The sequence below is a fragment of the Theropithecus gelada genome, chromosome 19 (assembly GCF_003255815.1).
Source record: "Theropithecus gelada isolate Dixy chromosome 19, Tgel_1.0, whole genome shotgun sequence".
Taxonomy (NCBI): domain Eukaryota; kingdom Metazoa; phylum Chordata; class Mammalia; order Primates; family Cercopithecidae; genus Theropithecus; species Theropithecus gelada.
Genome location: NC_037687.1, coordinates 22,641,193 through 22,665,579, shown reverse-complemented (window position 1 = coordinate 22,665,579; position 24,387 = coordinate 22,641,193). Strand labels below are relative to the sequence as shown.

The 24,387-nt window shown below is 52.7% G+C and overlaps 3 protein-coding genes across 8 annotated transcripts in view; 2 read left to right on the top strand and 1 right to left on the bottom strand.

Moving 5' to 3' along the window:
- Positions 1-14,832, top strand: part of ERCC1 (ERCC excision repair 1, endonuclease non-catalytic subunit) — an 80,906-nt gene extending 66,074 nt beyond the window's left edge. The window contains exons 4-9 of one of the 3 annotated variants that reach the window (XM_025369354.1): positions 73-172; positions 3,186-3,262; positions 5,100-5,199; positions 7,566-7,637; positions 7,858-7,926; positions 12,451-14,832. In XM_025369354.1, the coding sequence (XP_025225139.1) occupies positions 73-172; positions 3,186-3,262; positions 5,100-5,199; positions 7,566-7,637; positions 7,858-7,926; positions 12,451-12,504 (472 nt within the window). In that variant the 3' untranslated portion in view covers positions 12,505-14,832. Of the gene's footprint in view, positions 1-72; positions 173-3,185; positions 3,263-5,099; positions 5,200-7,565; positions 7,638-7,857; positions 8,183-12,450 lie in introns of those variants that run through there. The other 2 variants (XM_025369353.1, XM_025369352.1) reach the window with 2 other exon arrangements.
- CD3EAP (CD3e molecule associated protein) lies at positions 12,386-16,031 on the bottom strand. 2 transcript variants are annotated; one of them, XM_025369351.1, is made up of 3 exons: positions 15,448-16,031; positions 14,931-15,072; positions 12,386-14,052 (listed from the first exon to the last, which is right to left on the bottom strand). In XM_025369351.1, exons 1-3 carry the CDS (start codon positions 15,467-15,469, stop codon positions 12,675-12,677), a joined length of 1,542 nt encoding a protein of 513 aa, XP_025225136.1. In that variant the 5' UTR covers positions 15,470-16,031; the 3' UTR covers positions 12,386-12,674. The 2 variants fall into 2 exon arrangements, with proteins under 2 accessions (XP_025225136.1, XP_025225135.1); XM_025369350.1 differs by having other exon boundaries at positions 12,390-14,052; positions 15,442-16,031.
- Positions 15,817-24,387, top strand: part of PPP1R13L (protein phosphatase 1 regulatory subunit 13 like) — a 25,353-nt gene continuing 16,782 nt past the window's right edge. Inside the window, exons 1-3 of one of the 3 annotated variants that reach the window (XM_025369349.1) lie at positions 15,817-15,874; positions 23,311-23,386; positions 23,501-23,643. In XM_025369349.1, coding sequence (XP_025225134.1) covers positions 23,332-23,386; positions 23,501-23,643 — 198 coding nt within the window. In that variant the 5' untranslated portion in view covers positions 15,817-15,874; positions 23,311-23,331. Of the gene's footprint in view, positions 15,875-16,503; positions 17,172-23,179; positions 23,387-23,500; positions 23,644-24,387 lie in introns of those variants that run through there. The other 2 variants (XM_025369347.1, XM_025369346.1) reach the window with 2 other exon arrangements.

Genomic DNA, 24,387 nt, shown 5'->3' with positions numbered 1-24,387 from the left:
GAGAGGGCAGAAGGGCTTTGGGGGTCTTGAAGAGACTGAGACTTCTCAACTCCTCCTCCTTGCCCCCACCAGCCTCCGCTACCACAACCTGCACCCGGACTACATCCATGGGCGGCTGCAGAGCCTGGGGAAGAACTTCGCCCTGCGGGTCCTGCTCATCCAGGTGGATGTGGTAAGCAGGGGTCACTCCCCAGCTGGCCTCACTGGCCCCATCTCTGAAATGGGGAGTGCTGGGCCTCGAGGTTGTGCAGCGTACTGTTGAATCCCTTCTGAGAGGAAATGCAGCTAAAACCTCAGTGAGGAAGGTTTTTCACATCTGAGATTGACATGGGTCACCAAGACACTATGTTGGCAAGGAGAGGGGAAGGCAAAATTATCTATTTCCTCTTTCCCCACATCCCCTTCAATTAGTCCCAGATCTCTGCCCCCTAAATATCTCTTTTGTGTGTGTTTTTTGTTTGTTTATTTGTTTGAGATGGAGTTTCGCTCTTGTTGCCCAGGCTGGAGTGCAATGACTTCATCTTGGCTCACTGCAACCTTAGCCTCCGGGATTCAAGCGATTCTCCTGCCTCAGCCTCCTGAGTAGCTGGGATTATAGGCATGCACCACCACACCTGGCTGATTTTTGTATTTGTAGCAGAGACTGGTTTTCACTATGTTGGCCAGGCTGGTCTTGAACTCCTGACCTCAGGTGATCCACCCGCCTCAGCCTCCCAAAGTGCTGGGATTACAGGCATGAGCCACCACGCCCGTTCATATCTCTCTCTCTCTTCTTTTTTTAAGATGGAGTCTCCTCTGTCTCCTAGGCTGGAGTGCAATGGCGAGATGTTGGCTCACTGCAACCTCTGCCTCCTGGGTTCAAATAATTCTCCTGCCTCAGCCTCCCGAGCAATTGGGATTACAGGCACACTACACCATGCCTGGCTTACTTATTTATTTATTTGTTTGTTTGTTTATTTATTTGTTTATTTATTGTTTTGAGACAGAGTCTCACTCTTTTTTTTTTTTTTTTTGAGATGGAGTCTCACTCTGTCGCCCAGGCTGGAGTGCAGTGGCACGATCTCTGCTCACTGCAAGCTCCGCCTCCCAGGTTCACGCGATTCTCCTGCCTCAGCCTCCCGAGTAGCTGGGACTACAGGCGCCTGCCACCACACCCGGCTAATTTTTTGTATTTTTAGTAGAGATGGGGTTTCACCATGTTGGCCAGGATGGTCTCGATCTCCTGACCTCGTGATCTGCCCGCCTCGGCCTCCCAAAGTGCTGGGATTACAAGCGTGAGCCACTGTGCCCGGCCCAGAGTCTCCCTCTTTTGCCCAGTCTGGAGTGTAGTGGTGCAATCTTGGCTCACTGCAACCTCCGCCTCCTGGGTTCAAGTGATTCTCCTGACTCAGCCTCCCAAGTAGCTGGGATTACAGGCACGTATCACCATGACTGGCTAATTTTTTGTTTTTTTGTAGACATGGGGTTTGACAATGCTGGCCAGGCTGGGCTCAATCTCCTGACCTCATGATCCACTCGCCTCGGCCTCCCAAAGTGCTGGGATTACAGACGTGAGCCACTGCGCCCAGCCAATTTTTGTATTTTTAGTAGAGACGGGTTTCACCATGTTGGCCAGGATGGTCTGAAACGCCTGAGCTCAAGTGATCTGCCCACCTCGGCCTCCCAAACTGTTGGGATTCCAGGTGTGAGCCACCACGCCCAGCTTATCTCTTTGTTTGTTTGTTTGTTTGTTTTGACACAGGGTCCTGCTCTGTTGCCCAGGCTGGAGTGCAGTGGCCCAATCATAGGCCAGTGCCGCCTTGACCTCCTGGGCTCAAGTGATCCTCCCACCTCAGCCTCCTAAGTAGCTGGGACTATAGGTCCCATCATAGGTCCACATCACCATATTTTTTTGTATTTTATAGAGATAGGGTCTCCACTCTGTTGCCTAGACTAGTCTCGAACTCTTGGCCTCAAGTGATCCTCCTGCCTCAACCTCCCAAAGAACTAGGATTACAGGCATGAGCCACTGCACCTAACCCAGTGGAAGAGGATTGCTTGAGGCCAGGAGTTGAAGACCAGACTGGGTAACACAGCAAGACCCTGTATCTAAAAATTTTTTAAAAATCACCCACTGGGGGTGGCTCACGCCTGTAATCCCAGCACTTTGGGATTACCCGAGATCAGAAGTTCAAGACCAGCCTGGCCAACATGGTGAAACCCCATCTCTACTAAAAATACAAAATTCAGCTGAGCGTGGTGGCGTGCGCTTGTAATCCCAGCTATGCGGGAGGCTGAGGCAGAACTGCTTGAACCCGGCAGGCAGAGGTTGCAGTGAGCCAAGATCATGTCACTGCACTCCAGCGTGGGCAACAGAACGAGACTGTGTCTCAAAAAAAAAAGATCATAAAACTCCCATGGCTCCTAAGCACCCTAGGAGAAAGTTCTGCTCCCTTCCATGACCTATGGGGCCCTGTGTACCTCTGACCTCTACCTAGTTTTCCAGGCCCGTCTCTAAGAGTCTCATGGAATTTCTCATCGTCTCTCCCGTAGGGAGCGAATTATAATTCCTCAAGCCCTCTTTCCCCTCCCATCCTTTGCCCATGCTGTTCTCTGTGTCTGGAATTCCCTTTTCTGGTCTCCTTTTCATCCTTTCCTCCTCCTCATCCTCCTTTGGGTCTCAGCTCAGATGTCCCCTCCTCCAAGAAGCCATCTCTGATGCCCCAGGCAGGCTCGGTCCCTCCTCTGGCTCCCACATCGCAGCCCTGGCCGCTCCAGATCATCAATGTCTGGGGACAGGTCTGTCCTGCTCATCAGACTGTGAGTCCTGGGAGGGCAGAGTCAGGGCTGTCTCAGCCACTGCTGGGTCCTAGCACAGCTTAGCACGGGCCAGGCACCCAGTAGGAGCTTAGAGAGTGACAACTGGGTGAGAGGCTCTTGGCTTCCTGAGCTACTGTGTTTTCAGGCTTTAATTCCTTTTTTGTTCTTTTTTTTTTTTTTTTTTTTTTGAGACGGAGTCTCGCTCTGTTGCCCAGGTTGGAGTGCAGTGGTGCGATCTCGGCTCACTGCAATCTCCACCTCCTGGGTTCAAGCAATTCTCCACCTCAGCTTCCCTGGTAGCTGGGATTACAGGCGCGTGCCACCACACCTGGCTAATTTTTGTAATTCCTGGCTTCTAGGTTTCTAATTCTGATTTTCTCCTCCAGAAAGATCCCCAGCAGGCCCTGAAGGAGCTGGCTAAGATGTGTATCCTGGCCGACTGCACACTGATCCTCGCCTGGAGGTGAGATGGGGGCTTCCCTGCCTCATTCAGGCTCTACCTGCTCCCCCATCCCACCCTGCCCAACCCTTCCCTTCTCCTTCCTGTGTGGGCCTGGTGCAGGCAGTGCCTCTCTCTGGCCTTCAGTTTCCTCATCTGTAAATCAAGGTCTTAATATCTTTTTTTTTTTTTTTGATACAGAGCCTCACTCTGTCCCCCAGGCTGGAGTGCAGTGGCGCAATCTCAGCTCTGCCTTGGGAGTTCAAGCAATTCTCCTGGCCTCCCGAGTAGCTGGGATTACAGGTGCGCACCACCACACCCAGCTAATTCTTTTGTGTTTTTAGTAGAGACGGGATTTTGCCATGTTGGCCAGGCTGGTCTTGAACTCCTGACCTCAGGTGATCCTCCCGCCTCACCCTCCCAAAGTGCTGGGATTACAGGCGTGAGCCACTGTGCCTGGCTGGAAGCTGAACATTTCATGAGGTTGGCTTCTTGCTGCAGTGGGAAAATAAGCAGTGTTTCTGGTTTTCCTCCTGTCAAACCCAGTACAAACACTTTGTGTGCTGACTTCCCTTCCAAAATAGCTAACATTTCTTCAGCAGTGCCAGGCGCAGCTTTGGCACTTACAGAGCATTCCAGAGTATTCTCTGATCTTCACAGTCATACCATCCTCCCCACTTTATTATTAATTTTTGAGACCGGTTCTTGCTCTGTTGCCAAGGCTGGAGTGCAGTGGCGCTATCACAGGTTACTGAAGCCTCAACTTACCAGGCTCAGGCAGTTCTGCCTCAGCCTCCCGAGCAGCTGAGACTGAAGGCACACACCACCACACCTGGCTAATTTTAAATTTTTTGTAGAGACAACATCTTGCTATGTTATCCTGGCCGGTCTCAAACTCCTGAGCTCAAGTGATCCTCCTGCCTCAGCCTCCCAAAGTGCTGGGATTACAAGCATGAGCCACTATGCCTGACCACCCCACTTTACAGTGAGGAAACTGAGGCCCAGAGAGCAAACCACTGGCCCAGGATTACCCAGGCAGAGGTGGGGTCAGGCTCCCAAGAGCTGGCCCATAGCCAGAAAAGATATCAAGATGCGCCCAGCAGTGGTCACTAACAGGTTGTATTTGGCAGGGGGATGGGCTGGAATTTTGATTTTTAGCATCAACAATTCTTTTTTTTTTGAGACGGAGTCTTGCTTTGTCGCCCAGGCTGGAGTGCAGTGGCGCGATCTCAGCTCACTGCAAGCTCCGCCTCCCGGGTTCATGGCCATTCTCTTGCCTCAGCCTCCTGAGTAGCTGGGACTACAGGCACCCGCCACCACGCCTGGCTAATTTTTTTGTATTTTTAGTAGAGATGGGGTTTCACCATGTTAGCCAGGATGGTCTCGATCTCCTGGCCTCGTGATCCACCTGCCTCGGCCTCCCAAAGTGCTGGGATTACAGGCATGCGCCATTCGCCCAGCCTTTTTGTTTGTCTTTTTTTTTTTTTGAGACGGAGTTTCACTCTTGTTGCCCAAGCGGCAGTGCAATGGTGCGATCTCGGCTCACTGCAACCTCCACTTCCTGGGTTCAAGTGATTCTCCTGTCTCAGCCTCCTGAGTAGCTGGGACTAAAGGCACATGCCACCAAGCCCAGCTACTTTTTTGTATTTTTAGTAGAAATGGGGTTTCACCATGTTGGCCAGGCTGGTCTCGAACTCCTGACCTCAGATGACCTGCCTGCCTCATCATCCCAAAGTGCTGGGATTACAGGCATAAGCCACTGCGCCCGGCCTAGTATTGGTAATTCTTATGACTGACCATAATGAAGCAAATCTACAATCTGATACCTCACTTCCCGATGCCCTGTATCCTGTTATCCTAGTCCAGAGGAAGCTGGGCGGTACCTGGAGACCTATAAGGCGTATGAGCAGAAACCGGCGGACCTCCTGATGGAGAAGCTAGAGCAGGACTTCGTCTCCCGGGTGAGGCCACCTCACCTTCCATCCCTGCCTGGGCTTCCCCACAGCTCCTGGGTGGTTGAGCTTCAGTTCCAATCTTAAGGCACTGTGCATTCATCCCTGGGCCTGTCTTCCCTGCCCCATCCCACCCAGACTGCAGCTAGAGGGATTTTCCTGAGCACAAATCTGCTGCTACCCTCCCCAGCTCAAAATCCTCCCATGGCTCCCCAGTACCCCGAGGGGGAAAGCCCAGGCTTCTGGCCAGGCTCAACAAGGGCCCGTCAGGCTCAGAAGCCCCGTGGCCCCCACTTTACACTTCACTTCTACCAGGCCTGGCTCGCTTCTCCAAGCACTTGCCCCTTCTATTCCCTCTGCCCAATTACCTGCCTAATTCCTTTTTTTTTTTTTTTTTTTTTGAGATGGAGTCTCACTCTGTTGCCCAGGGTGGAGTGCAATGGCATGATCTCAGCTCACTGCAACCCCCGCCTCCTGGGTTCAAGCGATTCTCCTGCCTGAGCCTCCCCAGTAGCTGGGACTACAAGTACCTGCAACCATGCCCATCTAATTTTTGTATTTTTTAGTGAAGATGGGGTTTCACTATGTTGGCCAGGCTGGTCTCAAACTCCTGGCCTCAGGTTCCACCCTCCTCAGTCTCCCAAAGTGCTGGGATTACAGGCATGAGTCATCGCGCCCAGCCTTACCTGCCTAATTCCATCTTTCACATCTCAGCTTTGATACTACCTCCTCCAGGAAGCCCTCCCTGATACCTAGGCCAAGTTAAGTGTTCCTGCTGGGTTCCCCCATCCAGTCCTGTCCCTTTGAGCCATCATTGTTTGGAACTGATTTATCTCCCCAACCAGTCTGGGAGCCCCAGAAGGGCAGCTTGGGGTCTCTCTTGGTCCCCACTGTGTCTCTAGCACCACCCAGCCCTCAGTGTTTACTGAATGCATTGTTGCTTCTGGACTCCAGCGATGGAGGGATGGTGAGGGGTCTGCCATTTAGGCTTGTCCTGGGTACTGTGGGAAAAGATCACACAGCCAGGGGGCCCCATTAGATAGTCAGGGCCTAGTATCAACAGCTCCTGCATCTGAAGCTCTTACTTCTGCCAGAGACATCACCCTGACAACCTGGTTTACAATCACTCTCCCGGGAAGAGGCTCTGAAAACCCCCATCTCAATCATGAAGGAGAAAGGGAGTGCAGTGATTTGCCTGTCAGATGGGGTGGGGGTTTAAACCAAGGCAGCCAACACCCAGGCCACTCCGGTCAGCATTCAGGAAACTGTTATCACCCCGTGGAGCTGGAGGGCATTCCCAGGTACATCCCAGTGATGTCCACAGCCACCCTCGACTTTACTTTTAGGATCCTCATTTGCCCAAAAATTGAGACCCAGAGAGGTCACGCCCCTTACCCAGGCTCTTGTTATTGTTTTTTTGTTTGTTTGTTTGTTTGGAGACAGAGCCTTGCTCTGTTGCCAGGCTGGAGTGCAGTGAAATGATCTCGGCTCACTGCAATGTACATCTCCTGGGTTCCAGTGATTCTCCTGCCTCAGCCTCCCGAGTAGCTGGGATTACAGGTGCACACCACCACACCTGACTAATTTTTGTATTTTTAGTAGAGACGGGGTTTCACCATATTGGCCAGGCTGGTCTTGAACTCCTGACTTCGTGATCCACCCGCCTCAGCCTCACAATGTGCTGGGATTACAGGTGTGAGCCACCGTGCCTGGCCGCCCCCCACCCGCCCCGCATTTTTTGTTTTTTTTTTAAATGAGACAGAGTTTTGCTCTGTCACCCACTCTGGAGTGCAATGGTATAACCTTGGCTCAGTGCAACCTCCACCTCCCAGGTTCAAGCGATTCTCCCAGCTCAGCCTCCCTAGTAGCTGGAATTACAGGCGTGCTCCACCATGCCTGGCTAATTCTTGTTTGTTTTTGTTGTTGTTTGTTTTTTAGACAGAGTCTTGTTCTGTCGCCCAGGCTGGAGTGCAGTGGCACAGTCTCCGCTCACCACATCCTCTGCATCCCGGGTTCAAGTGATTGTCCTGCCTCAGCTTCCCGAGTGGCTGGGACTACAGGTGTGTTGCCACCACGCCTGAGTCATTTTTTGTATTTTTAGTAGAGATGGGGTTTCACCATGTTGACCAGGCTAGTCTCGAACTCCTGACATCAGGTGATCCTCCCACCTCGGCCTCCCAAAGTACTGGGATTACTAGGCATGAGCCACCATGCCCAGCCTGAGATGACTTTTTAATCAGTAGGGAAAAAAAGCATTTGAGTGCTTCCTGCATGCCAGGCAGTCTGGGGACACAGCTGTGACCCAGCCCCGCCCTCTAGGCTCAGTCTCCCTGGCCTTTCTTCTCCCGACACACTCCTGCCTCCTCCTCTTCCAGGTGACTGAATGTCTGACCACCGTGAAGTCAGTCAACAAAACGGACAGTCAGACCCTCCTGACCACGTTTGGAGTAAGGAAAGGCTCCCCTGCCCCTAGGCATTTCTGTCCCCTTGCCTTTTTTAGAAAGCCTTTCACCCATTTCCTTCCATCTCCCTGCCCACCCCTTGGCCCGTCCTGCCTTCCCACAGGCCCTCACCTCCCCCGAGGAATATCTGAGGCCCCTCCTCAGCTGGGACAGGGAGGCTTTTGTAAAAGCTCAGCTACCCTGACCCCTTGCTTTCACCTTTCAGTCTCTGGAACAGCTCATTGCTGCATCGAGAGAAGATCTGGCCTTATGCCCAGGCCTGGGCCCTCAGAAGGTAAGAGCTGTGGGAAAGAACCCAAGGAGTTGGGGAAAGGAGGGAGCCCCAAGTAAACACAACCTGAGACCCCAAAGTTTTAAGGTGAAAAAAGAACCAAAGGCTGGACACAGTGGCTACCACCTGTAATCCCAACACTTTGGGAGGCCAAGGCAGGAGGACTGCTTGAGGCCAGAAGTTGGAGACCAGCCTGGGCAAGTGGACACCTCGCCTTTATTAAAAAACAAACAAACAAACAAAAAAAACTAGCTGGGCATGGTGGTGTGAGCTTGCTACATGCCTGTAGTCTCAGCTACTGGGGAAACTGAGGTGGGAGGATCGCTTGAGCCCAGGAGGTTGAGGCTGCAGTGAGCTATAATCACATTACTACACCCCAGCCTGGGTGACAGAGCGATCCTGTCTCAAAGCAGAAGCAATCCAATGCAGAAGAATGAAACTAGACACCTAACTCTCGCCATATACAAAAATAAAATCAAAATGGATTAAAGACTTAAATCTAAGACCCCAATGCATGAAACTTCTACAAGGAAACATAGGGAAGCTCTCCAGGACACTGAACTGGGCAGAGATTTCTTGAGTAATGCTCCAGAAGCACAGGAAACCAAAGCAAAATGGACAAATGGGATCACATCAAGTTAAAAAGCTTCTAAGCCAAGCGCGATGGCTCGCGCCTGTAATCCCAGCACTTTGGGAGGCTGAGGCAGCTGGATCACCTGAGGTCAGGAGTTTGGGACCAGCCTGGCCAACGTGGAGAAACCCCATCTTTACTAAAAATACAAAAAATTAGCCTGGTGTGGTGGCACATGCCTGTATTCCCAGCTACTTGGAAGGCTAAGGCAGGACAATCATTTGAACCTGGGAGGTGGAGGTTGCAGTCAGCCGAGATCGTGCCATTGCACTCCAGCCTGGGCAACAAGAGTGAAACTCTGTCTCAAAAAATTAAAAGGCTGGGCATGGTGGCTCATGCGTGTAATCCCAGCACTTTGGGAGGCCGAGGCAGGCGGATCACGAGGTAAGGAGATTGAGACCATCCTAACAGTGAAACCCTGTCTCTACTAAAAATACAAAAAATTAGCCGGGCGTGGTGGCGGGCACCTGTAGTCCCAGCTACTCAAGAGGCTGAGGCAGGAGAATTGCGTGAACCCGGGAGGCGGAGCTTGCAGTGAGCCGAGATCGTGCCACTGCACTCCAGCCTGGGCGACAGAGTGAGACTTCATCACAAAGAATAAAAAGCTTCTGCACAGCAAAGGAAGCAATCCACAAAGTGAAGAGACAACACACAGAATGGGAGAAAATATTTGCAAACTCACCATCTGACAAGGAATCAATAACCAGAAGATATGAGTTCTAACAACTCTATAGGATAAAATATAATAATCCGATCAAAAAGCGGGGAAAAGATTTGAATTAACATTTCTCAAAAGATATACAAATGGCAAGCAGGCATAGGAAAAGGTGCTCAACATCACTGATCATCAGAAAAATGTGAATCAAAACTACAATGAGGCCGGGCGCAGTGGCTCACGCCTGTAATCCCAGCACTTTGGGAGGCTGAGGCAGGCAGATCACTTGAGGCTAGGAGTTCAAGATCAGCCTGGCCAACATGGCAAAACCCCATATCTACTAAAAATACAAAAATTAGCTGGGTGTGGTGGTGCACGCCTGTAATCCCAGCTACTTGGGTGGCTGAGGCAGGAGAATCGCTTGAACCTGGGAGATGGAGGTTGCAGTGAGCTGAGATTACACCACTGCACTCCAGCCTGGGCAACAAAAGCGAAACTCGGTCTCAAAAAAACCCAAAAATAGGCCAGGTGTGGTGGCTCACACCTGTAATCCCAGCACTTTGGGAGGCCGAGGTGGGCGGATCATGAGGTCAGGAGATCGAGACCATGATGGCTAACACAGTGAAACCCCATCTCTACTAAAAATACAAAAAAAAATTAGCCGGGCGTGGTGGTGGGCACCTGTAGTCCCAGCTACTCGGGAGGCTGAGGCAGGAGAAAGGCATGAACCTGGGAGTCAGAGGTTGCAGTGAGCTGAGATCACACCACTGCACTCCAGCCTGGGTGGCAGAGCCAGACTCCATCTCAAAAAAAAAAAAAAAGGCAAAATAAACTATAATGAGATACCATCTCAGCTCCATTAAAATGGCTTTTTTTTTTTTTTTTGAGATGGAGTCTCGCTCTGTTGTCCAGGCTGGAGTGCAGTGGTGCGATCTCAGCTCACTGCAACCTTCGTCTCCCGGGTTCAAGCGATTCTCCTACATCAGCCTCCTGAGTAGATGGGATTACAGGCACCCGCTACCATGCCCCGCTAGTTTTTGTATTTTTAGTAGAGATGGGGTTTCCCCAGGTTGGTCAGGCTGGTCTTGAACTCCTGACTTCAGGTGATCCACCCACCTCAGCCTCCCAAAGTGCTGAGATTATAGGTGTGAGCCACTGCGCCCGGCCTTGAAATGGCTTTTATCCAAAGGGCAGGCAATAACAAATGGTGGCGAGGATGTGAACAAAAGGGAACCCTCGTATACTTTTGGTGAGAATGTAAATTAGTACAACCACTATGGAAAACAGTTTGGAGGCTCCTCTAAAAACTGAAAGTTCAGCTTCCACATGATCCAGCAATCCCACTGCTGGGTAGATCCCCAAAGAAAGGAAATCAGTGTATGGTACAGGTATCTGCACTCCTGTTTGTTACAGCATAGTTCACATTGCCAAGATTTGGAACCAACCTGTGTCCATGAGCAGATGACCAGGCAAAGAAAATGTGGTACTTATACACAATGGAGTACTCTTCAGCCATAAAAAAAAGTATGAGATCCTGGCTGGGCATGGTGGCTCACACCTCTAATCCCAGCGCTTTGGGAGGCCGAGGCAGGCAGATCACTTGAGGTCAGGAGTTCGAGACCAGCCTGGCCAACATGGTGAAACCTCGTCTCTACTAAAAATACAAAAATTAGTCGGGCGTGGTGGCGCGTGCCTGTAATCTCAACTACTAAGGAGGCTGAGGCAAGAGAATCACTTGAATCTGGGAGGTGAAGACTGCAGTGAGCCAAGATCGTGCCACTGCACTCCAGCCTGGGCAACAGCGAGAGACCCTTTTCAAAAAAAAAGAAAAAAAAGAGATCCTGTCGTTTACAACATAATGAACTGGGGAGTATTATGTTAAGTGAAATAAGCCAGGCACAGAAAGACAAACATCACATGTTCTCACTTATTGGTGTATCTAAAAATCAAAACAGTTGAACTCATGGAGATAGAGTAGATGAATGGTTCCTGGAGGCTGGGGAGGGTAGTGAGGGGCTGGCAGGGAGATGGGGAAGGTTAATGGGTACCACACATAAACAAAAAAAAAAAAAAGAGAAAGAATGAATAAGACATACTATTTGATAGCACAACCAGGTGACTATATTCAATAATAACTGTACACTTTAAAATAACTTGGCCAGGTGCGGTGGCTCACACCTGTTACCCCAGCACTTTGGGAGGTCAAGGCAGGTGGATCATGAGGTCAGGAGTTCCAGACCAGCCTGGCCGATATGGTGAAACCCCATCTCTACTTAAAAAACAACAATTAGGCCGGGCGCGGTGGCTCAAGCCTGTAATCCCAGCACTTTGGGAGGCCGAGACGGGCAGATCACGAGGTCAGGAGATCGAGACCATCCTGGCTGACACGGTGAAACCCCGTCTCTACTAAAAAAATACAGAAAAGCCGGGCGCGGTGGCTCAAGCCTGTAATCCCAGCACTACTCGGAGGCTGAGGCAGGAGAATGGCCTGAACCTGGGAGGCGGAGCTTGCAGTGAGCTGAGATCCGGCCACTGCACTCCAGCCTGGGCGGCAGAGCGAGACGCCGTCTCAAAAAAAAAAAAAAAAAAAAAACAACAACAACAATTAGCCGGGCATGGTGGCAGGCGCCTGTAGGCCTAGCTACTCGGGAGGCTGAGGCAGAAGAATTGCTGAAACCCAGGAGGTGGAGGTTGCAGTGAGCCAAGATTACACCACTGCACTCCAGCCTGGGTGACACCGCGAGACTCCGTCTCAAAAAAAAAAAAAAAAAAATAGTAACTTAGCCGGGCACGGTGGCTCATGCCTATAATCCCAGCACTTTGGGAGGCTGAGGCGGGTGGATCACGAGGTCAGGAGATCGAGACCATTCTGGCTAACACAGTGAAACCCCGTCTGTACTTTAAAAAAAAAAAAAAGAAATTAGCCAGGCGTGGTGGCAGGTGCCTGTAGTCCCAGCTACTCGGGAGGCTGAGGCAGAAGGGCATGAACCCGGGAGGCGGAGCTTGCAATGAGCTGAGATCCCGCCAGTGCACTCCAGCCTGGGCGACAGAGCAAGTTTGCGTCTCAAAATAAATAAATAAATAATAACTTAAAAAGATTGTAACTGGATTGTTTGTAACTCAATGGATAAATGCTTGAGGGTATAGGGGGAAAAAAAAGAACCAAAACCCCACTCTAGATTTACCCAGGAAACAGCTCCTTTAATGACTGGTTCCTCATTTTTCTCTCCCTCCCATCCAGGCCCGGAGGCTGTTTGATGTCCTGCATGAGCCCTTCTTGAAAGTACCCGGATGACCCCAGCTGCCAAGGAGACCCCCAGGGTAAAAATAAAGCATCCTCCCAGGCCAGGATCCTGTTGGCTATGCTGGTGCAGTCTCTGGGGAGCGGTTCTTGGGGTGACACCTTCAGATGGCCTAGGTGGGCGCCTTCAGCTTTCTTTAGTTCCTCAGTTTCCCTGGGGCAGATTACACAGGCTGCTGCTGCTTCCTCCGCTTCTTGTCTCGGCCTGTGGGAGCCTCCTCCCCAGACTCTGAATTTAGCGGTGGCCCCCGCATCTCCTCTGGGGGCACTGTTTCTGGCATCCAGCTTTCCTGACTCCGCTTCTTCCTCTTCTTGGTGGATCCTGGAGTTGCCCTGGCCTCAGGCTGTCCCTCCCCTGGCAGCTCAGGCTCTAGTGGCTGAATCAGCTCAGTCCTCAGCTCAGTCATTGTGTGACCTCTCTCTTTCTTCTTCTTCTTCTTGGTGGACGTGGGAGCTACCTGAGGCTCAAGGTCATCCGGCAGCTCAGGCTCCACCACCTCTGTCTCTGGCTCCACTGTGGCATTTTGCTGTTTGTCTTTCTTCCTCTTCTTTTTGGGAGCTGCCAGGGCTGCCTGGGCCTGAGGCTCAGCTCCACCTGGCTGTTGAGGCTCCGTCATGCCCCCTGGGAACTCCAGAGGCTTCATCTCTGGCTCCACTGGCTCCATCGCCTCCGTCCCTGACTCCATCACTGCAATCTGTTCCTTTTCTTTTTTCCTCTTCTTTGTAGGGGGAAGAGGGATGCCTTCCTCCAGTGGCTCTACCTTCACCTGTGGCTGACACTCAACTGTCACCCCCTCCTCTGGCTCCATCCCTTCCGTCCCCTTTTGCCTCTTTCTCTTTTTGGTCGGGGACAGGACTGTGTCTTCTAGAGGCTCAATGTTAATCTGTCCCTGCTTCACTGTCTTGTCTTCTGGCTCGAAGGTTTCTGTCCCTTTGGGCTTCTTCCTCTTCTTGGTGGTGGACGCGAGCAGCACTCCCAGAGGCTCCAGTGTCTCCACTGTGGGCTCTGTCCCCACAGGCCCTGCCACCTCTGGTTCTTTCAGCTGCTGATTTTTCTTCTTCTTCTTCTTCTTCCTCACATCCATTTCTGGGGACCCCAAAGCCATGTCCACCTCCAGGACCCCGTGCCCATTCACTGCCTCCAGAGTGACTGGGGCCTCTGTCACCTGCATCTCCTTTTTCTTCTTCCCTGAGGTGAGCAGGTTGGGGGCCAAGGTTGACCTAGGCCCTGTGACTGGTGGGTTGCCTCCAAAGGCACAGAACCGAGGCCGCAGGCCAGGGGGGATCTGTGGTGGGGGACTTGCTGGGATGAGCTGCAGAGGGCTCCCCGACAGGGATTGCTGGGGACCCTCAAGGATCCTTAGGGTGCCCTGAGGGGCTGAGGCACAGGTGAATCCACCTCCTGCCTCCGTTGAGGGGGCCAGCAGGGTCGCTTCTGCAGCCTGGGGACAGCTGCTGAGGACTTGATAGCGGTGCCGCTTGCCTGCCAACTTGCCCTTGACGATCTGTGAGCCAGAGAGAGGCACATGCCGCCCATTGAAGCTACAGAGAGAAACAGGGAGGGCAGAGGGTTAAGTGGAACAGGAGAGGGAAGCTTTTTTTTTTTTTTTTTTTTGAGACAGACTCTTGCTCTGTCAGCCAGGCTGGAGTACCGTGGCACAATCTCAGCTCACTGCAACCTCCACCTCCTGGGTTCAAGCGAGTCTCCTGCCTCAGCCTCCCAAGTAGCTGGGATTACAGGCGCCTGCCACCATGCCTGGCTAATTTTTGTATTTTTAGTAGAAAGAGTTTCACCATGTTGGCCAGGCTGGTCTTGAACTCCTGACCTCAAGTGATCTGCCCGCCTCGGCCCCCCAAAGTGATGGGATTACAGGCACGGGCCACTGCGCCCAGTGGCCTCTGGTCTTTAATAAAACATGACTAGAGTGACTCCATCTTAAAGTGAGTAGCTAGGCACTTAAAAGGTTCATGCTTATGGCCTAAACATAACCACATCCCAAGCTGACCACCAATTATAATTACAGAATATGTATGGCCATACAGGACATGTCCCACCAAGCCTGCAGAATGTCCAAATGTCCTAAGAATGCAGCCCCCGTTGCTTAAATATAATATAAATGAGCAAGCTTAGGTTGCAGGATTAATGGTCATGGATAACACCAATAGCCCCTACGTTTAGTGAGCTTATCTGCACACTCCAAGTTTAATTATAGTTCCTTATAAGTAGAGATACTAACAAAGGGTCGTGGGTTTCTCCTTCTTTCTGAGGACACTTTACTCTGTAAAGGAGTAGTTTCCAATAAACTTGCCTCTTGCATTGTGCTCTGTGACTCGCCTCGAATTCTTTCCTGTGACAAATTCAAGAACCCGCTCCTGAGGTCTGGATCGGGACCCTCTTTTCCGTCAACAAGACCACTCACCAGTCTGGGGCAAAGTCTGCAGGGGCCTGAATAAGCCACAGCTCCGTATCTGGACCCGTCAGCGCCTCCAAGGAGAAACGAGGAGACTCCGAGGCTGGGGGCTTCGCGATAAAGTTAGGGGGACAAGAGAACCGAGCAGCACCTGCAGCAGAAGGGGAAATGGGGTCTACTGACACCTCCTTGCCGGTCCAATCTTGCAGGGCGCACCTATCGGTCCGTTGGTCTTAACCTCGTGAGCACTCCAATCCCCTCAACCTGGTTCCTCCTTTCTGCCCACCTGTTCCCCAGAGGCGACCTCAACTTCACCGATCCAACCCCCGGGGGCGCCTTGCTCTCCACGGGCAGCCCCCAACAAGATAACCCTCTCTCCGTTCGTATTCCCGTTCGCCCACTGGGAATGCACGCTCTCCGCAAGTCCTGCTTCCAGGGACGCCTCCTTTTCGGCCCGAACCTTCCCGGGCGCCCCTTTCTCCTCCCACCAGCGCACCCTCCGCACCCCGTCAACACGCACGCTCACCGCCGGCCTGGGGCTCCTCCATCCCGGGACCCACACCACAGGCGACCCAGTAGCCCGGGCTGCTCACACCCAGTTGCAGACCACGTGGATCCAAAGGGGTACGGCCTCATCCGGGAGCGCCCAACTGGTGCTGGAGCGCGGGGGTAGGTATCGCTCGACTCCCGTTCTGCAGGAAAAACTGGGGGAAATTTCCACGTGTGCAGATCAGAAAACCGAGGAAGAAGTCTTTTTCGGAGAAATGTATTCCCGAAAGCCGCTGATTCGTTGTTTTGCTGGAGTCAGAGGCCCGTCGGGTCCCGATGGGTCGCCCCCATCGTCTGTCCAATATGGTTTGTTGCAACGCCTCCTTAAAGGGGCAGCCACACTGCTCTTCCTAAGTCTTAAAGAGACAGGACGGTCGATTGGTCTGAAATTCTTAAAGAGATAGGTAAGAATCCTAGTTAGCAGGGCTGTGCTTTCTGTGTTAAATGCCTTCTGGGGAGGTCCAGATGCCTCGGAAGTTCAGAACTTGACTGGGAGAAGCGGGAAAATGGAGAAATAGGGGCAATCCGTCCGGAGGGCGTGAAGTTCCAGCCAGGGGCGGGGCTTCTGAACTCCGGGGGAGCGGGAAACATAGGGGGAGGAGCTTGTGGTTCTTGAGGGAGGAGCCTCGGACCCAGGAGCCCGACACGCGTGGAGTGGTGCTGAGCACGGTGTAGCGCTTGTGGATTAAATGGGACTTGTAGATGCCCTCGGGGGTTCAGTCTCATGCGTGGGAAGCCTCGATGACTTTCAGGAAGGGACCTGATCGGCGACTCCTCCCTGCCCCAGGGCGCGTGTAAACAGCCGCACGTGGATGCAGATTTGGGGGACGCACCCACGTCCCTTTCCACTGGGGCCGCCCCGCGTTGGGCGGCGGTTGGAGCCGCGGGAAGGTGGCTAGACAGGGTGACCCGACTGCATTCCTGGCCGGTGTGTCAGCGCCACTTCCCGCCCCCTCTGCCAAGATTTAAGATCCTACTCCAGAATTGGGGCACCCCTTCTACCCAGGTGGGAGAGGCTTTCCAGAGCGGAGGGAGGGTCAAGGGAAAGGGGAAATGTTTCCCCTCCCCGGGATCTCCAGACGGTTCCCTTCGCGTGGGCGAGAGAGACACCGGGGTGCTGCCCCTGCGGGCTCCAGGACTACAATTCCCAGAGGACCCGAGGAAAAGAGTCGCCCGAGGTCGGTCGCGGAGCCTGCTGGGGGTTGTAGTCCAAATTAAGATTTTGAACTCTTGCTAGGACATCCTTTAAAGATCCAATCCGCACTTTTTATCGACGGGGAGATTAGGGCTCAGAGACCCGGGGGGATACTGATCAGGAAAGGGGAAACTGCGCCTGAAGGGGTGGAGCAAGGGCTCAGGAGTCAGTCTCCTGCAGCCACAGCGAGGCAGGCCTCTCGGCTCTTCTGTATCTCCCTGGCCAGGTCGCTCTCGGCTTCTGGGCCTCGCCCTTCTTGTCTGTGAAATGGACTCTGGGTGAATCCAAATGGTATCGTCTCGGGCTACGTCCTATCCCTCCGGGACTACAAGTCCCAAGGTGCTCGAGGCGACCTCGGCTCCCCCTCCCCTCCGGGACCCGCCTCCCTCCAGCCCAAGTCACGTCGTCTAACCTGTTCCCAGCTCCTGCCCCGCCCCGTTCTCCGCTCCCCGAAGCCGAAGCCCGAGCCGGAGGAAGCCCCCCGGTGCCAGGATCTGCCCGGATCCGTGAGTTTCACCCTCCTGGGGACCAGAGGCCCTGAAAGAGCCCAACACCCACGTTCCTGGGAGGATTGGGAGGGGACTTGGACGCCAGGTCCCAGGGCGGAATTTGGGGCGCGCCGACACCTGGATCCTTAGAAGGAAACTCCGATACCTGTTTTACTGGAGGGAAGGAAAGCGGGTTCGGATGCCTGAATTCTTGGAATGGAGGGATTCGACCCCTTCACCTCGGGGAGACGTTGGAGCTGGAATTCCTGAGTCTCTCGAACTGGGAGGGCTCTAGGAAGCCGAGTCTTTGGGTAGTATAGGGGTTCGAATCCCCGAGTGTTGGTCAGAAATGAGAGGCTCAGACTGGTGGGGCTCAGGGTGAAATGGGTGACCCCCTTGCCACCCTCAAGCTGCTGTCTCCACCGATCTTCTAGGTCTCTGAGCAGAATTAAGGGTGGGGCAGGGATAGTGGAGCCTGGGTTCCTGAAGTGGAGCATGACAGGTACCCGGGGTCCCTCCGGAGGCTGTGTCCCGGCTCTCCCCCGACTTTTCGGCTCGGGGATGGGGGCGGGGGAGGAGAGAAAACACCGAGGCAGATCTCCAACCTCCTTGTGCCACTGAGCGAACCCAACATGTCATTAACCTGGGCGTCAGACCTGCCTAACCAGAGAAGGGACATCCGCCCTAGGGCACCCCCTGGCGGAGGTGGGCTCCCCTATTGCTTTATGGGGTGGGAAACAGCTGAGTTTGTACAGGTAGTTCTAGAACCCAGGGCAGAATTCCAGAAAGCGGCTGTTGGATTCTGGGAGGTTTGCATAGCCGAGCATTTAACCATTACACGGAGAGGAAGGGGTAAACTGAGGCTTGGAGCTCACACAGGCAGCAGTTTGTGGGGTCAGGATTCTGCCTCCTCCTTCTGCAGCTCTCTGGGGGACGGGATTCTCTCCGCCCCAGCCAGATTTTCTCACTCACCTTCTGCCTCAAGGCTCCTTGCCCTGACCCTGAGGTGAGAAATGTCACCTCCACGCCCATCTGTCTGACCTGAGGTATTGTGGGAGATAAGGGAGGGACAGAGGCTAATTCTGGAGGTGTCTGTCTGTCCTTGAGGCCGGGGGAGGGCAGGACCAGGCACCTCCCTCTGTCTGTCTCCCCCTTCTCTCCACCCCCATGCGTCCTAAGAGGGGGGATTAAAAACAGAATCGGGGAGGCGGGCATCTGATGAGATGGGTGTTTCCCAATGTCTGGACTTGAAGGACATTTGATGATAGCCTGAAATGAAATTAAAAATAATAACCGTGGCTGCCAAGACAGGGCTCTGGTGTGCCAAGCTCAGAGCTGGTAGGTAGGTAGGAAAGTTCTCATTGTCTAGAGGAGTCTTGGGTGGCAGAGAGGTTTCCCTTTAAATAAGGTTTGCTGACCCCAAGGAAGGACTCCTCATTACGAATGGAGAAACAGAGGCTGGAGGGTGGATATTGCTCACACCCTGGGCTTTTGCCAGCTTCTGTCTGGAATCTTCCAGGGCTCTCCCAGCCCCCCACCCCTAAGTGACTGAGAATGATCACTGGCCAGACTCAGGAATGTACAGGGGGAATTGAGGACTCTGAGAGGCAAGGGCTCAGGAAGTTGAGACCCTGGGTGTCAAAACTCAGGGCTTGGATGATCTCAGAAAGAGTTGAAAGGACCCTTTTAGGGGGAAAAAAATTACATTGAGTCTCGACCCCTCACTCTGTTGCCAGACCCTGTGTTATAATGGACAGCCAAAGACATCTGGTAATTATGAATCCTGTATGTGTGAACTTTATTTCGTGCACAGCATTGTTCTAATCACGGCTTATAAATGTCACTCAGTCCTCATCCCCCTTTGAGGTGAAGGTATTAATTCCTCCCATGGTCCACACGAGGAAACAGGCACAGAGAAGCTAAATAACAAGCCCAAGTAGAGGCTTAGAGCAGGAAAGGCCCTAGCCCATTCCACAGACGTCCACAAAGGAGGAAACCGAGTCCCAGAGACAGTGGAGCCTCTCCCAGATTCAATGTGACCCGACAGGGATGTAGGAGTCCAGCCTGGGTGTTCCCAGCTCAGTCTGGCTCTCTGACCCGCTTCCTACTGAAGATGACTCCTCCAGGAAGTCCACAGGATCCTTAGCCCTAAAGAACCTGGCTGGGGTGCAGAGGAGGCCAGGGAAGGAGAGCCAGGGGTGGAGCGGAGAGAGGAGCCCAGGGGAGAGTACCTGCGGCTGGACTGGAGCCCGCGGGAGAGCTAGGAGCTAGAGCTGGAGGGGAGCCCAGGGGAGAGGACTTGGAGGCGGAGGTCAGGGGCAGAGGCCTGGGAACAGACACACGGCCCGCGCCACCCCCGCGCCCCGCCCTTGTATCCCGCCCGGCCCCGCTCCCTCGCCGCGGGATGTACAGCACCTGCCCGGGCCCGCTGCGCATTCCCGGGGCCTGAGCTCAGGCGCAGTCCGCCCTCCTGGCGGGGGTCGGGGCGTGACTGCCCCCTGGTGGCTCCGACGTCCCCATCGCCTGTCCCCGCCACAGCCCCACACCCAGGGTTGGCATTTCTTTAGACCCAGAGGATGTCAGCATGGAATCTGAGAATCTTGGAAATTTGGGGATCATGGCGCCGTGGCTCACGCTTGTAATCCCAATACTTTGGGAGATCGAGCCGGGGAGGATTCCATGAGGCTAGGAGTTCGAGACCAGCCTAAGCGCAGGCACAAGAGAGACCAAGTCTCTACCAAAAAAAAAAGAAAAAAAAGAATCACTTACTGCGGGAATGCTGGCATTGGAGGCTGCACAGACTTGCTCATTGATCTATTTTAACAGACAGTTAACAAAATATTGTTTGTGTATCTCTGAAATTCTAAATGCCTGAGTTTTGATTCCTGTAGTCTCTTCTTCCTAAGGTCTCAATTCTCAGAGCCTTGAATTCTTCCTGCACCATCTGACCAGGTGGATTCTTACAATAGTCCTATGAGGTGAACTGTTATTTATCTCCATTTTACAGATTAGGAAACTGAGGTACTCTGGTCAGGGTTGGACGGTGGTGCTGCCAGATTTGATTATTTGATTCTTTTTTTTTTATTATTTTTTAAGAAATGGGGTCTCACTATGTTGGCCAGATTGGTCTTGAACTCCTGGCCTCAAGCAGTCCTCCCACCTCAGCCTCCCACAGTGCAAGCATTACAGGCGGAAGGCTACTATGCCCGGCCCTCAGATTTGAATTCTTGAAGTCTGACTTCTTACTCGTGCTTTTACCAGCCCCACTATACCATCCATCTAGACTTCCAGGGCAGTGCAATCCTGGGTTAGGTAGAATGTGGTACAGAAAGACTCAGAATTCTGGGTTAGACAAATTGGAGAATTCTAGAATGTTCCAAAGATAGAATCTTGGACTCAGAGCTTTCCAACAATAGGCTCTTAAGCTGAGGGGTTTAGACTTCACAGAACTTTAGTTACAGTCAGGCAGGGTGTGGTGGTTCATGCCTGTAATCCCAGCACTTTGGGAGGCCGAGGTGGGTGGATCACGAGGTCAGGAGATCGAGACCATCCTGGCTAACATGGTGAAACCCCGTCTCTACTAAAAATACAAAAAATTAGCTGGGCGAGGGTGCTCCTGTAGTCCCAGCTACTGGGGAGGCTGAGGCAGGAGAATGGTGTGAACCTGGAAGGCGGAGCTTGCAGTGAGCCAAGATCACGCCACTGCATTCCAGCCTAGGTGACAGAGCGAGACTCTGTCTCAAAAAAAAAAAAAAAAAAAAAAGAACTTTAGTTACAGTCCTAGGGTTCTTACAGTTTCAGAGTCTAGGGCTCATAGAGATTAAAGGGGCCTTTCAGAATAGCTGGTTTGGCCAGGTGTGGTGGCTCATGCCTGTAATCTCAGCACTTTGGGAGGCTGAGACGGGAGATTGCTTGAGCCCAGGAGTTCAAAACCAGCCTGAGCAACAAAGTGAGACCCCTGTCTCTACAAAATTTTTTTAAAAAATTGGCTAGGTGTGGTAGCGCGAGCCTGTGCCTATAGTCTCAGCTACTCAGGAGGCTGAGGCGGGAGGACCACTTGAGCTGGGAGGTGGAGAGGCTGCAGTGAGTCACAATTGCAGCCTGGGTGACAGAGTGAGACCCTGTCTCAAAAAAAAAAAAAGTGATTTGCCTCCTTTCACTGTTGGGGAGACTGAGACCCAGTAAGTGGAGAGGACTCAGTGCCCAAAGTCACACACTCCCTGTTCATCCAAATGAGCCGCCAGCTTGAACAGGTTCTGTTCCTTTGACTTTCCAGACAGAGGCAGGTATCAGCATGACCCAGCCTGTCCTGCTGCCTGTACCGCCAGAGCTAAGCGGTGGATGCAGCAGGGTGGTTGCAGAGCTGGTGGGCGTGGTGGCTAGCATGGGGATAGGGAAGGTGCTGGCCTGACCGGTTCCTGGTGGCCTAGCTCCCTCCCACTGGGCCAGTGACCACAGCTACCCCTCCGCCCCTGGCCACCTCCCTGTTCCTCTTGCTAACAATGGATCAGTGAGAGCCAGACCTCCCACTGGATGGGGACCCTAAGGAAAGGAAGCTGAGCAGTCGCTTCCCTTTGGGACCCCTCTAATCTGGTGGAGATGACCCAGAATAAGTTAGATCCGGGTGTGAAACCCATAACTACCAACTTCTTGCAGGGTGACCTTGAATATATGTTTCTGAGCCATGCTTTCTTGCCTGCTAGGGTGGTTTTGACCATTGAATGAAGCTTTGAGTGCACGTCATTTCTCACCACTCTAGAAGGGAGTGGCCTCTCAATAATTATTATTATTTTTTAATAAAGCCTTGCTCTGTCACCCAGGCTGGAGTGCAGTGGCACAATCTATACTCACTGCAACCTGTGCCTCCCAGGTTCAAGTGAGTCTTGTGCCTCAGCCTCCTGAGTAGCTGGGATTACAGGCACATGCCACCATGTCCAGCTAACTTTTGTATTTTTGGTAGAGACGGGGTTTCACCTTATTGGTCAGGCTGGTCTCGAACTCCTGGCTTCAAGCGATTCATCCACCTCATCCTCCCAAAGTGCTGGGGTTACAGGCACGGGCCACTGCACCTGGCTGGTTATTGTTGTGTATTTTTTTTAATACTTCTTTTCTTTCTTTCTTTCTCTTTCTTTCTTTCTTTCTTTCTTTCTTTCTTTCTCTCTCTCTCTCTCTCTTTTTCTTTCTTTTCTTTTCTTTCTAGACGGAGTCTCGCACTATTGCCAAGGCTCCGTGCAAGCTCCGCCTCCCAGGTTCACACCATTCTCCTGCCTCAACCTCCCGACTAGCTAGGACTACAGGCTTCCGTCACCACGCCCGGCTACATTTTTGTCTTTTTAGTAGAGACGGGGTTTCACTGTGTTAGCCAGGATGGTCTCGATCTCCTGACCTCGTGATCCGCCCGCCTGGGTCTCCCAAAGTACTGGGATTACAGGCGTGAGCCACCGCGCCTGGCGGCTGTTGTTTTTACTACATTTACTACATTATACCCCAAGCAGTAGGCATGGGTTCTAGTACACAGCAGACAGCAGAATTATTATTATTAAAACAAAACAAAAAACAAACAAACAAAAAAACAAAAAAACAGGATCTAGCACAGTATGTCCTGGTCTCTCGTAAACATTCAGTAATTCATAGTTATTTCATCCTGTTTACCGGCACATTGTAGGTGATCAATAGATAATTGTTCAAGGAGTGATTCAGGTCTTCTTAGGACTGAGATAAAGAGATGGACACGGCCGGGCGCGGTGACTCACGCCTGTAATCTCAGAACTACAAAAATTAGCCGGGCGTAATGGCATGCGCTTGTAGTCCCAGCTAGGCAGGAGAATCGCTTGAACCCGGGAGGTGGAGGTTGCAGTGAGCCGAGATCGCGTCATTGCACTCCAGCCTGGGCGACAGAGCGAGACTCCGTCTTAAAAAAAAAAGACAGAAAGTGAATTATCCGGAGCCTTTAGACTGGGTTTGGACTTCTCCGTGGCGCATGGACTTGGCTTTGGAGGAGTTGGCATTTCCCAGCTGGGGAGGTGAAAGGGTAAAGGGCTTCCGGGGGAAGGAACTGAGTTAAGGCGTTGTCCCGCTCCTGACTGCCCCTGGCTCCCTAAGGGCGGAGTCTAGAGGGGCGGGGTCTTAGCCGGCTCCCTCCCTCCCCACCATGCAGGCGCCCGCTCCGGCCGGCACCATGGACAGCGAGGCATTCCAGAGCGCGCGGGACTTTCTGGACACGAACTTCCAGTGTGAGCTGGAGTGGGAGGGGGGCTGGCGGGGCGGGGTCCTCGGCAGCGGGCGGGGGGTGCTGAGGCCAGCCCCTGCCAGGAGACCTGGTCCTTACCTCCACTCCGCCTCCCCAGCGCTGGCCATGAAACACATGGATCTGAAGCAGATGGAGCTGGACACGGCAGCGGCCAAGGTGGATGAACTGACCAAGCAGCTGGAGTCGCTGTGGTCAGACTCTTCTGCGCCTCCTGGCCCGCAGGCCGGACCCCCTTCTAGGGTAAGCCTGGTTCCCGCCTTGACCTCCAAAGCCAGCTTCTCTCCAGACCCCAGACCAGAGGCCTGGATTTCAGGCAAGATTGCCCCATATAGTTATGCAGGTTGTGGGCTCTTCAAGGGAACTTGAAAAAAGGGGACCAGGCCAGGCGCGATGGCTCAGGCCTGGAATCCCAACACTTTGGAAGGCCGAAGCGAGAGAATTGCTTGAGCCTAAGAGTTCGAGACCAGCCTCTACAAATAATTTTTTAAAAATCTGGCCGGGCACGGTGGCTCACGCCTGTAATCTCAGCATTTTGGGAGGCAGGCGGATCACTTGAGGTCAGGAGTTCAAGACCAACCTGGCTAACATGGCGAAACCCTGTTTCTACTAAAAATACAAAAGTTAGCCTGGTGTGGTGATGCATGCCTGTAATCCCAGCTACTCAAGAGGCTGAGGTGGGAGGATCACACTAAGTCAGGGAGGTCGTGGCTGCAGTGAGCCAAGGAAAGAAAAAAGAGAGAGAGAGAGAGAGAGAGAGAAAGAAAAGAAAAGAAAAGAAAAGAAAAGAAAAGAAAAGAAAAGAAAAGAAAAGAAAAGAAAAGAAAAGAAAGAGGGGACCAGTGGAGGTGGACATGTAACGGGACCATCGGAAGGAAAGAGACTTTTACCTAAGCTGCATAAAGGCGACATAGCGTAATGGGCTAGCCACGGCTGTCTCCCCACCACTCCTCACCTGGGCTCTCTGTGCCTGAATTTCCATCGTCG